At 36.3% G+C, this 13,297-nt stretch overlaps 1 protein-coding gene across 1 annotated transcript in view; it reads right to left on the bottom strand.

Moving 5' to 3' along the window:
- spon1b (spondin 1b) overlaps nt 1-13,297 on the bottom strand; it is a 97,058-nt gene that overhangs the window by 65,164 nt on the left and 18,597 nt on the right. Inside the window, exons 5-6 of the mRNA XM_015338335.2 lie at nt 12,091-12,213; nt 7,145-7,293 (exon numbers count right to left, since the gene is read on the bottom strand). Of these exons, the coding sequence (XP_015193821.2) occupies nt 7,145-7,293; nt 12,091-12,213 (272 nt within the window). The remainder of the gene's footprint in view (nt 1-7,144; nt 7,294-12,090; nt 12,214-13,297) is intronic.

Raw genomic sequence — 13,297 nt, 5'->3', positions numbered from 1 at the left:
TCTCACCCTCACTGAGAGATAATAACCTAGTTAGCTCTGAAGCGCTACTGTACCTGTTCTGTATTCCCTGCTCATTAAACCACTTTGGATAAAGCACATATCCACTGTGATCGCTACCAGCAGATATACATAATTCATATGATTTCTAAAATATTATCATTAGCAAGTACCATGGACATCTGGGACACTTTGAAATCTAGTTGTAATAAGATTTTCCTGATGTCCTGACACATTCTGCTTTTTCTGTTTGTGTCCACGTACTGTATGTGCTGTATGTGTACTGATGGGTAACGTACAGATATGATTGAAAAATCCAAGATTTTAAAGTTGAGATCCTAGTACCTAGTGCTTGATTCCAATTGCCAATGATTGGATTTGTATACTTTGGATCAAAAGGTTTTGGGATTCAAATGTGTCTCTTTCTTTCTTTTTTTAGGCACTCCAATTGCCTGATAACCCATCCTCTTGCATGTAAACTCAGTCTCTATTGTATGCTTCTTGTTCGACACCACTTCCTTCATATAAAACGTAACTCCCTCTTGTCATTTTATCAAAACAAATTAGAAGTAACACTATGCAACACCAGTGTTTTAAACACAAAATCTTTTGCAGTTAATCCATTGCTTTGAATTATTTTGATACTTTCAAATGTTTTAGTGTTTGTCGCTTACCGCCAGAATTAGTCTTTGTAAAGAGTATATACAATATATAGTATATAACTATCCACAGCTCAAATCTTAACTTACTAAAGACCATAACACATTCCTAGGATCCAGTGGATAACTTAACAACTCCACATATGTGACAGCTCTGACATTAAACCTAATGATGCAGAAGAATAGAGGCTTTAAAAAGAACTAAAATGTTCCCTACTTAAAGAGCACTGTAGTTAGGAAGGAAGATGTTTCTGCATCAGAACTACTGTACTGTATATCTCTTTCAAGGTAAGAGAAATGTAACGGTATTTAGTTTTCCACTTGAGTTTTGGATCTATTTTAAAATATGTAACTCTAATTTCTGTTCTGAAGAGTGTTGGCTTTTAAAATAGCTTAAAATAAATAAAGCCGTCTACAGCAGCACAATGGATATAAAGCAGTTTTTAATCAGCCCCACTGGTCCTTAAGAATGCATGTTGTGCTTCAAAAGTACAGGATGTGATCACAAGCAGATGTCTGTGTGCTTTTTTAATGGAATATTCTACTACTTTAACAGTATATGGTCAATGGGAAAACCAGGGTTTAGATTTTTAGAACATCAAAGACAAATCAATAGTTGTCCCAATCAAGCTTTCCTGACAAACACTGTTCTTGTGCCAATTAAAGCCTAGAAGTAGTTAGGGGAAAAAAAACAGTGGGATTATCTTTACTAAGGACTACATTCTGAAATCTACAAAGCACTAAAAGGGTAGCTAAAGGCAACTATGAAGTGTAGAATGCTTTATTTTCTCATTTATGTTCTTCTGCAGTCTCATTTTGGCAAGTATTACATTGAAAAAATACTTTTTAGTCAATAACTTGACATTTCTGTAAATTAGATTATTAGTGATTTGTGTACTAGAGACACATTCAGTAAATGTTAAGTACAATGTGCACCTTTTAGGTATCCACTGAACAATCTGGTAGCAGGCCAGATTGAGGCCTGCTCACTCTGCCTCTATCGCCTGTAATTAGGCACACTGGGTGGTAAGTTGTTAATTAATTCGATTGGATGGGTTAAAAAGTTAGACTTTCTCACCTGGGGGTTATTAGTGGTGTATTTGGTTTTACAGTCTTAAGTGGTGGTTGGGTTTGGTAACAATCTGTAGAAGTTGTTTGAGAGTCCTTGTGTTTTACGACCTGCAAAATCTCTGCAATAAAGCTTCCTGCACTGAACAGTATTTGCCATACAGTATTTGCACAGATATTTTTGTAGCTATGTTGCTGAAGGCTATGGTCTGTCACAAATCCTTTTTCCCAGTGCTACACATTGATTTGGTAGAATCTGATCTGGGAATTGGTAGAATTGGGGGTCTTTGTAAGTGACTGTGATATTTTACCTTTGTATCTATCAGAATTGTCATATGTAGGTCAAATCTGTAAAAAACTGTTCCAAACTTGCAATTCTTTGTCATGCATGGCTAGTATTCTACCCAGAAGCAGGATATTTATGTATTTCTTCAAAGTGTTCTGAGATGCACATGAAAGATAATAGGCCACATTGTTTTCTACTTTAGAATGAGCTATGCGTAAAAAGTTTTTAAAAAAAGCAGGGGCTGGCCAAACAGATTCATCATCAAGAGTGATCCAAAAACACTGTCAGGATGTTTCTGAACGTATCTTTGAGAAACATTGACAAGTTAAAGTACATGCAATTTACACAGAACTCTTTAACAGTGTCACCTATTGTCAGGCAGAAAATTACTTGCGCTTAAACTTCCATGTATGACCTCTGACTGATCTCTGTGATTATTTTTGTGTGATTTTCAGCCCTCTTTCATGATGTTGAATACTTGAAAAATTAATATAAAATTCATTCTTTTTTTGGTTAAGTTGAAGAGATTCAGTCCTTTTGTTCTCTCACTCATTTTGTTCAGTAATGCAGCAATCAAGGTTTTTTGAGGGAACTGGAGCCATCTACACTGAACTTTTCAGATTTGTTGTCATTTACGACATTATGTAATATACATGTACAGTATAGTGTAGGTAAGTGATATTTACAGGATCTTAGAGTACTCAGTGACTGCTCACTTAAAGGTAATGTTCGTTCTTAAGCAATATGTGCCTTGCTCACAACCCAAAATTAAAAGCACCTTTGGCGTTGTCAAGCCATCAGATGTCTAAGATCAAACACATCATCTCAGTCTCATAGCCTTTAAAGTAATGAATGAAAGGAAAATTTATGATCTAAGGACTCAGGTGTCAAGATGTGGAACACTTTCAGTAGTATTTACAGCACCTCAAGAGGGCAAAATTATGTGAACACTTCACAGCATCCCTGGTCAACACTTTAATGCTTTCTGTAAAGATACTTTTACCAAAGTACGTTTCACAAGGAAAAACAAGGCCTCAGTGATGAATCTGAAAAGTGTCAAAATTAACAGATTCCCGGTGTTAGAGCTCTTAGATACTGTACAGTACAATGTATAGAAGAAGGGCACTGGGGGGAATCCATTTCCAACAACTTGAGTTTTAATAAAAATACACTTTTGTGCTTTTCTTTGGTTCAATTGCAATTACAAAATTACAGGACATACAGTACAGTACAGACTCTTCAGAAATAACTGAGGAAATTGCTTTCTCATGCAAAACTCCAGTTCTAAACACCGAATCAAAATGGCTGCATTAAATTAGGTAATTTTATAGTAAGCAAAGGTAATTCAATAGGCATCTCTTACTATGTCTACCCTGCTGTTTTATACTTTTATTGTTCCCAGAATGTCCATTGTGTGTACATTAAGTGCACCCATACTGTTAAGGAAATTGAGGTTTTACAGTCCATCAAAACAGATTGAAAGCATCTGCAGTATTTCCCTTGTTAAAGGGCAGTATTCCAGGGGCATTTCATCAGATTCCCCATTAACATCACACTGAGCATTGGAAATAGTTGACCAAGATATACAACATTTCCACATAGAAAAAAAAATGCAAATTTTCTGTCGTGTGTGTAGTTTTGCTGAACAGGTTTATTTTTCCAGGCAAAAATTCCAATAGTCGGTTTACCCTTTTTTAACTTGTGCTGTAGCAATGAATATACTGCAGAAGTAATATATTTCCTGCACACGGCACATACCCACACAATAGAATTAAATTCTAATCTATATCCCCCCCCCATACTTCAATTTCAGTTGTAATGCTGTACAAGTTTATAGTTTCACAAATTAGATGCAAATCAGTCAACGAAGCAAGAAAGCGTTGCATTGAACTTCACGGGATTGTGATCAAGATCTGACCCTGTATTTAGAAGTGTGAGTCCTTCCATTTGTCTTCATATTAGTGTGTACCACAGGGAGGCCCCTTGAGCATCAGGCCATTTTCCTAATTGAAGTTATGCCCTTCTGTGCTGGTTGTTTAATAATTGCCTTTCATGAATTGACCAGACCACATGGTGATGGCTGGAAATATACACTAAATAAGGCACAAATCCAAAATGCTCCTCACTTCAACCAGAATGATAGAAGACAAGTTGTGCTTAACTGAAGCCATCAGCACTCAGAAACCAACTCAGAGTAAATAAATATTTGCTTCAAAAATATATGATACAGCCCATTATTTTATTTAATTTGTATTTCTCTATTCTTTCCTCTTCAGGGCACTGTTATAAAGTTATGCTAATCTTCTAGGGTACTTCACTTCTACAGTACAGTATATGCAAGCCATAAAAGTGACTCATGAAAGCTGGAGTGTGGCCTCCTGAAAGGGTCAGACATAAAGGGTAGTTGCTCTGAGCACAGGTAGTCGTATAGTCCAGTCTTCACCAGCAGTGAACTGCAAGAGCCCACCAATGGTGACCTCACTTTTTGATCTGAATGGAATGCATTCTGAACACAAAAGTGTAATTCTAGAAAAGAATGTTTAATGTTTATTTTAAGCACTAATGTGAACATTATTTTTGTATAAAGACGGTGTTTTTGTGGAGGAGGTATTTCATTTGTGTCATCCTTAATCAGAGTCTGTTTTTCTGTAATGAAGAAGATGTCATTCAAGTATGTATTAGCTCGATCACCTCGGCGTGGTACAGTATGTTCAAAGTCAAGATCAGATTTAGAATTTTTTAAGTATTATAAACAATGGATTGTAATGTTTTTGCAATATTCTCTAGCTCTAGACAATCAATTGTATTTTTTGCACAATCACACAAAATGACTCTAAATCAAATGATTCGACACCAAATATCAAATATTTATCATAATTGAAAGTTTGATTCAAAATAGACCCTGTCCAACACACAATGTATTATATCAGTAATTTTGGAGAATACTTAAATACACCATGTTATTTCAAGAAATGTATTATGTATGAAGTTATTTGTTTAAACTGAGGAAATAGAATATATTGATCCATGTATTAGAATTATAGCGTAATGGCAGTACCGAAGATATGAGAAGGTTCAAGCAATGTTTTGTTTAATGTTTCCCTGTCTGTGACTTATGTATTATAAAATGAAGACCTACAGAGTTATATATAGAAGAATGCATGCTGCTGCTACAGATCTACCATTATCTATTAGATGACAATACTGTTGGTATTTTAAATGGCACTGTGTGGGATGTTGTGTGCTTTCTTAGCAGGTAAGCTATAATTCAGATCATACTTTGTCATTATCATTTTCTTGTGTACACTGAACTGCTAATAGACTTCAGTTCACATGCCTATAACATTTTTGCAGCTCATTCGATGGGGCTGATATACTCAACTTTACATTCAATAGTCCAGTCAGATTCTAAGAAATGTACTGTAATACAGAGATGAAATGGATTAAGGTTTGTTGGTGTAACTCGCCTGGCTAAGGGAATTGCAGCCAAACCATAAGGCTTAGTAAAACCCCTGAGGAATGAGCTAGGAAGCCGCTGCAAGGGTGAAGATGGAGGCGTGGGAGGGGTGTGCAAAGGGAAGCTCAGCGGGCAATACAGTATATATATTTAGGAGAGCAGAACTGGGCGAGGTTAGGATCTGACCCTCCTTGAGAATTTCTGTTAAAAACTCTTTCCCTAGCAATAGAAGCTTCACCTCGAATGAATCAGTGGCACTTATAGAACTGACAGCACTAATCTTGCACTTGCTGTACCTGAATCCTTAGGCTATAAGTAGCTGGAGGTTTAGGAAAGTACATTGGGGATTTTGGAAGTTAAATCCTAATTAGTATTTCAAAATGCAATGCCGAACATTTGATGTGACATGCAGGCATGCATGCAAAAATATGCCAGAGTCTGTCCTGGTGCTCATTAACTCAGTGCCTCCCAATCTACACTATTACTTTTCAATAAGTGCTCAGCAGGCCCATCTGTTTCAGGTCTAGGTAGGACAAATTCTTGGCTATTTTAAGAGAAATCTAATTATTGTGCATGTTTCTTAATTAATTGCGTGAATCACTTGTGTATTGGAAATATCAGAATTAATCATTTTTTGTCCTTAATTTTTATGAAGAGTTCAAGGCTAAAGTCAACTAATCTTGCCAGTCCACCAATCATTTCAAAACTTTGAAAAGTGCACAATGATGTCTTCAAACTTGACCTCTAGTATGAACTCGACTACACTTGACTTCAGAATAGGGAGCTGTTCTGGATATAGAATATGGAGGGAAAACATGCACAGCCTATAGTATTTTCCGTTTGAAAAATATCTACATAATTGAAGAAGACAGAACATAGACTTCAGCAAAAATGCAAACAGAAATTAAATTACATTTGCATGTACCAAGCATCAGGAAGATACTCCCTTAATCAATATGAAGTATATCTTGCTTCCTAGTATTTGTCAGTTATTGGCAACATTATGTGAATGACAAATGAGAACATGTACTGTATTGTATGCACTCTCTATTTTCTGACCTTAACATTTCTCCAAATTGTCTTCTCTTGTCTCTCTCTGGTTCATAAAAAAGTCAAATTTTGCATGTGATACTAATCACATTACACAAAAGTGTAGAATCCAAGCCAAAGTCACTTGATAACCTTATGTATTATGTTTTTGTAAGGCACGCTGTCTGACGGCAGCACAGAACGTGTTGTTAGCCTTCACTGCAAAGAGCAGCATAAGAATAAAAGTCACTGTTTAATTGTCTGAATATTATTAAATGCTACGTTATTAAATTAATTTCCTTGGGGCCAGTCACATGAACAAATGAACCTGTGACATACGAAATCCAGAAACTTTGATGCCATCTCATGGAAGTTGCAGCATGATTGTATTAATTTCTGTGTGTCGGCTGAAATAAAAAATCAGATTTTTTATTTTGAATTCAAACGCTACTTCATTTTACAAGAAAGAATGAACACCTTAAAGGTTAAGCTGTTGCCACTGCATTCTAGCTCACAATAAGCCTTCTTTAATGGAGAACCCAGTGCCATGGAAGCAGCTAATCCTGTGACAAACTTGTGAGTGATGCTCAGAACTGCGCACTCAAAATGCAAATGAGCTTAATTTTCTCTGCGCCTTTAAGGACTTACCTTTTGTCGTATTTCTTCTTCCATTTTCACTGGGGAGCCTAGCTCTGCCACCTGTTTCACACCTTCACTTGCATATCCCCCGTACTCCCACAGGACATAGTTCTTCGAATGGGATGCCCCGATGATAGCAGACCAATGGTTAGCGCGTCCTTTTCAGGGGAACAAAAAAAATATGTTTTATATGAACCATTGTTAGATGAAAACTGGCAAATGAGCTGATGACAAACGAGCAAGTATGACATAGTGTGCACTTATTTGTTAAATAGGTACAGTAAGAGTTCCCAATGAGTGTGGGGCTTTGTAGAGGACATTAGAAGTTTCAAGAGTTTAGAAGATCCAATATTTCTCTCACATGTATATAACAAGCTGATAGTGAGATCCATGCAGAAAATATATGGGAAGAAAGTTCACTCCTGACATTAAATTCTAATTCAATAATCTTTATAACATAAAAGCTTTCTAGCTCAATTTTGTTGACTTACTGTACTACATGAAAACTGCAAGCTACTGTATTTCCTAGAGCAACCTTTGATTTGAAACAGTTTTCCTTCGCTTACAAAATAGCCATTCTGTTTTACTTATTATCTTTATTTCACTTTTTTGGAAACAGAAATAAATTCTGTGCTTATTTTTTTATATGCATGGAGACAGAACATCTTTTCAGTTCTAAGTTTCACAACGTCTTCAACAAAACACCGTGAACAGCATCTACATCATCTTAAAGTCTACCATGGGTCAAAAATTCCAAAAAAGCAACATTGACGTCCTACAAAAAACAGTATCCTTGTGGTACCCAGTGCAGGCAATAAAATAATGACTCTCCTTGACAGTTGTATTGGATAGACAAGCCTGCCAGGAAAACTCAAGGAAAGAGCGATCAGTCTCAGACCTGACATGCAACCTGGCGTTGTTTTCTGGCCAGCACACGAAATCAATGGAAAATTCCAATTCCATTAGCAAATAAACCTGTTATGACTAGTAATTTATAGTAAGTCATTGGCAAAGGATCTAAAACAAAATATGGCCTCATAAAGAAGACTAACATCATCCATGGATAATGTTAGGAAGCATTTTCTTCTGGCATTTTACATTTAATTCAAATTTATTGTTTTATGTGTATGGAATAAAAACATCCTTAAACATGCACTGGCATCAATAAACAATCTGAAACAGTGCATTTGGTAATGCTATACAAACTCTGTATAAAATGCTTCTATTCTATCATTTTCTTAAGTTCTCTTAGAGGGAAAATCACACAACATAGTGTAATGTTTGAACGTATTTTTTCAGAAATCATACCATCTGTGTATTTAATATTAAAAAATTAATGTAATTAAGATGTATCAAAAGACTTATCAAATGGAAAAAATAAATCCTGAATTTATTCTACGGCCAAAAAGAACTATTTTCTGCTATATTTTACTCAAAGATATGTCTTGTTTGTTTATTTTTAAACTAGAACAGCACACAATTTCTGTGTAATTTTTTTATGCAAATATAAAAATAGATCTAGCTAGAGAAAAATACTTTTTTTCCTTCCATCATTCTTAGTAATGATTTTTGTAATATATTGATTTTGTTTCAGTGAGCAATTCAATATGATGCTGTGCATAACTTTCACCTGCAGGAATACAAGAATTGATTAAAATTCTACAACATTGCCACATTACAACATCGATAGAATTCACATTTACTTTGACATCAGTGTTAGGTTTTTAAGCAAATGAACTTTATAATTAGTTTTGGATCTAAAGTCCTTAATAGGTTATTCTGCCAGCAACAGTTTTCAGCCGATATCTGAAGCAAACTAAATCAGGGATTCATAAATACCTATAAATACTGTAAAATATTTGTTTTATTATTTATATAAAAGTATCTAATATTTTATTGCTATACTGTACAGTAGGTCAATAATCCTGTTAAGGCAGTTAGGTCTGAGCAATAGCTTTAAAAGGCTAACACCAGGTACTGTATGCACACATGTGATGGTGTTCTCAGCAGACCTGCCATTTCATTATTTTCCCATTTGTCAAACTCTTTTATGATAACAGACACAGGGTGGCCTCACAGCTCTAGGATCTTGGGTTCAGCTCTGGAAAACATGCTGGTTAAGTTAATTGGTGTCTCTCAAATTGTCCCTGTGTGTGTGCATCCTGTGACAGATTGGCATCCAACCCAGGGTATAATCGTATCTTGTGCCTATTGTTACTGGATATGGCTCCAGGAGATTTGACAAGATCCTTTCGACAAATAAGTAGCCTTCTGATAATAGCTGAACAGTTACAATGAACATACAGTATGCTAAAAAAATCATAAAAATCTTTTTTTTGCTGGATGAACATCTACCAGTTTAAACCAGTACATAAGGGTATCATTTTCCAGTACAGTAGTTGTTTCTTTTTTGCCAAAATGACTTCCTTTCTCAGTAGTTTTTTTCAGTTCTTTTTTTACATTATATCAAGATTTAAAATGATGCGTAGTACTCTTTTTAATGGATTTCTCCATCTGTGTGCCACTGTAAAGGATTGAGAATTTATAATGATATTAAGTTTATATGCTGTAAAGTAGTGCTTCTAAAAGCACCTCAAAGCACTTTACAGGACTGTAAACAAAATCATTAACAAAGATAGGAAATAGCAAAATTAGCACAAAGAAATACAAGGGATTAGAGATGTAGTTGAAAATGTAGGAGCAGACACAGACACCAATTATATAAAACCCTTTCTGAAGAAGATGGTTTTGAGTGTGGATTTGATTGCACACAGGGTAGGTGACTCTCTGATATTATTGGGGATAACATTCCAGGGCTTTGGGCCATAGCAAGAGAATGCCCTGTCACCCATAGAGTGTTAGTGAGTGTTAACCATAGAGTGTTACTCTATGTCACCCATAGAGTGTAAGTGAGCTTGGGGGACAAACAGGAGACTAGAAACAGGTGAACAAAGATTACGAGGTGAGGAGTAGAAAGGTAATAAGTCAAATAGCTGCAGACGCGTCAAGCCAAGTAAAGCCTTAAAGGTGAGCATGAGGATTTTAAAGTTGACATGAAACCTGACAGGAAGCCAGTGCAAGAACTTCAGGACAGGAGTAATCTGATTACTTGCATGTGACCTCGTCAGGATAATGGCTGCCAAATTCCAGACATACTGATGTTCATTTTGTGTGGATTTAGATACCCCAGAAAGTAGGGCATTGCAGTAATCAATTCTGGAAAAGACAAATGTGTTGATGAGCTTTTCTACTACAGTCAGGGCCAACACAGGACATAGTTTGGCAATATTTCTGAGATAGAAGAATAATGTTTTTACAGTAGTTTGCACCTTCTTCGGGTGTGGCTCTCTAGCCGAATCGTTGTGTTTTCTTTCTTCTCTTTTCAGCATGGAATAAACCTATTACTTGTTCCAAGTGGGAACATGTACAGTAAATGGTAGGGCTTAGTATTAAGCCTTGAGGAATACAAGACTTAAGGAACCCAACATCAGAACCGAAACCCCCAAAAAAGACAAAGGGTTGTTGATTAATAAAATAAAAGTTGAACCATTTAAGAGCAGTGTCAGTAACTCCAAAAACAGCCTCAAGAGCAGAAAGTAAGATGGCATGATTCACAGTGTCATAATCAAGAATGAGGTCAAGGAGAATAAGGAAAGATAGAGAATCAGCAGTCACAAGAAGATCAATATTAACTTTAACAAGGACAGTTTCAGTGCTGTGTAATTGCCAGAGCTATATTTGTTTTTTTAGGCACAGGAGTAACTGAACCCATTTTATAGGCTGTTGGAACCATTGCTCAGGTGCTCCAGGACAAGAATGTATTATGTTGAGGAGGACAGGGCAGAGGGTAGAAAAACAGGACTGAAATAAAACAGTAGAAATGGGATCTAATAAACAGGAGGTGGTTTTCATAAGCGATACCAGTTTACAAAAGTATGCAGTGCCAGGTTGAGAGTTGAGAATTCAACATCATAGAACATGGTGGCTCTAGGGGACTGAACACCTATAAAACTCACAATAGCAGTACAGGCAGTACAGGAGGCATTAATGGAGAAATTTATTTTTGACCATCTAACTCTGTACCCTCCTCCCCAAGACGGCTACCAAAACCCAACCCAATCCCATATCAGCATGTGTTACTATCCAACACCAATAATCAACTAAATATCATCAAGTGTGTCTATTTACAAACAACAAAGGCCTTTGACAGGCCCTAGTGCCAGGTCAGCTTGTATTACAGTCCCTTCCAAGACTGTCCTGCCACATAAACATGTTTTTTCTCCTGATGCTGGATTAACACATGATGATATAGATTTATGACACAACTACCAATACTTGAAGATGCCTCAGTCAGTCCACTATATCATGGGTAGATTATATCTTCTAGTGTCCTTCATCTCTAAACCAGATACTGTAAGACCTTGCATGCCTAGGGACTTTAATAGCAGAACTGGTGCAACAACATCTGATTGAGGACTGCTAGAACTTACTTAAAACAGGAAGGATTTGTTATGCGGTAAAACAATATTTAATGACATTGATTAAACTAATTAAGCACTGATCAGTGAAAATTCCCATGTTTAAAATAGATCAAAATACAACAAATTTAGTAATGGTTGCATAGTTTGACCATAAAAAGGCCTTACTCCCTCTACATAAAGATCTCTGAATCTATTTTAGAATTCACTATCTGCATGGTATACCTCTGTCATATACCCATTCTTTGTATTTTAGCCCTTAAGCCCATAAATTATGTGTAAAATCCTTTTTTCAGTCTATCTTATACTGAGATTCCATGCCAATCATTATATTGATCAAAATGTGGTTGTTTGCCTTCAGCTTAATGCAGCCATTATCCCTGGGCTTAATTTATAGCTATTAAAGCAGTTTCAAGGTTATCTGTATAACAGACTAGTGGTGTATATATATGAAAACATTAGCAACTCAAGACTTACTGGGATAGTCTTTAGGATGCACCTTTTCTGACCAGTTTCCATAAAAAGTAACTCTGTATTTAGCAGTTCCACAGGCACAGCACTCAAGGATAGGTTTTTCAGTAGTTCCCTCTGACAGTGGCTCTGAAACAAAACAGATTCTTTGTTACTAGAACAAAAGCAGGACTGAAGAATCATTCCTTTATGTTTCAATACTAGTACCCAGTACCAATTCTAATTATCATAATAGGAATCACCTTTTTCATTTTGTTTCTTTCACAGCCCTCTAATCTGGAATTAGCCCCCCTCCCCACTGTTAATTTGCTCCTCTACGCCACCAAGCAATGTGTACCAGCATAGGCAAGTTTACCATCATGCAAGCTTTCCTCAAAATTGTGTAGTAACCACATGCCATTTTTCACCCCAAATACTCCACTGCTCAACCTACAGAGGAGTAAGCATAAGCAGCCCCAGGTCTCCACAGAGATGGAGGCTCACCTGCTGTTGCTTGGCAGAATGAGGGTACCCTGGATGATTTAAAATGTAGTCAAATATTCCACACTTGTAGAACACCAGGTGTGGACTACTGACAAAGCTGAAATTGGAACCAGTCCAGATTATAGGGCTCAACTGGCTTCCAAAAAAAGGGCCTACGTGGATACAAACCACTAAAGAACGGTCCAAATTCAGTTACTGTACATGAAAAGATATTCCTTACACTGAGGCTACATTAAAAACTGGACTGGGGCAAAGCTACAAATCAGTGTTCTCCACTAAAATACAGGAGTCTTATTAACCATGATCACTGACAATCAAACATTAGAACAGAACATGTTTTTAATGTTCTTTTATACGTACAGTACATTGGAACACTGATAATTACTTGGTTGTAATTATCTCAGCAAAAACCAATAAGAAAATAATTTTTATGGTTTCTATTTTAATAATACAGTATATTGTGAAAAGTGGATTCACACAATTACATTAATGAAGTAAAACATTAATAAAGACGTACGGTACATAATGTTTGGTGTACAGGTTTTACATAGGCAGCAGATGGGGGCTCCTTCGGTCTGGTGGGACACTTTTATTTTTGTGTACACAGAGACAGATGAGAGGATTTATATGACAATGAAAAAGCTATACTCATCTGCCAATCTTAAATTACAAGCACAGTAATTCATGGGGAGTTTTTGCTTTAAAAAAGTGTTTTTCGTCTACCACAAGC

The sequence above is a fragment of the Lepisosteus oculatus genome, chromosome 21 (assembly GCF_040954835.1).
Source record: "Lepisosteus oculatus isolate fLepOcu1 chromosome 21, fLepOcu1.hap2, whole genome shotgun sequence".
In the NCBI taxonomy this organism is placed as follows: Eukaryota; Metazoa; Chordata; class Actinopteri; order Semionotiformes; family Lepisosteidae; genus Lepisosteus; species Lepisosteus oculatus.
Note: the sequence above shows the minus strand (reverse complement) of the source record. Positions and strands in the feature narration are given on the sequence as shown.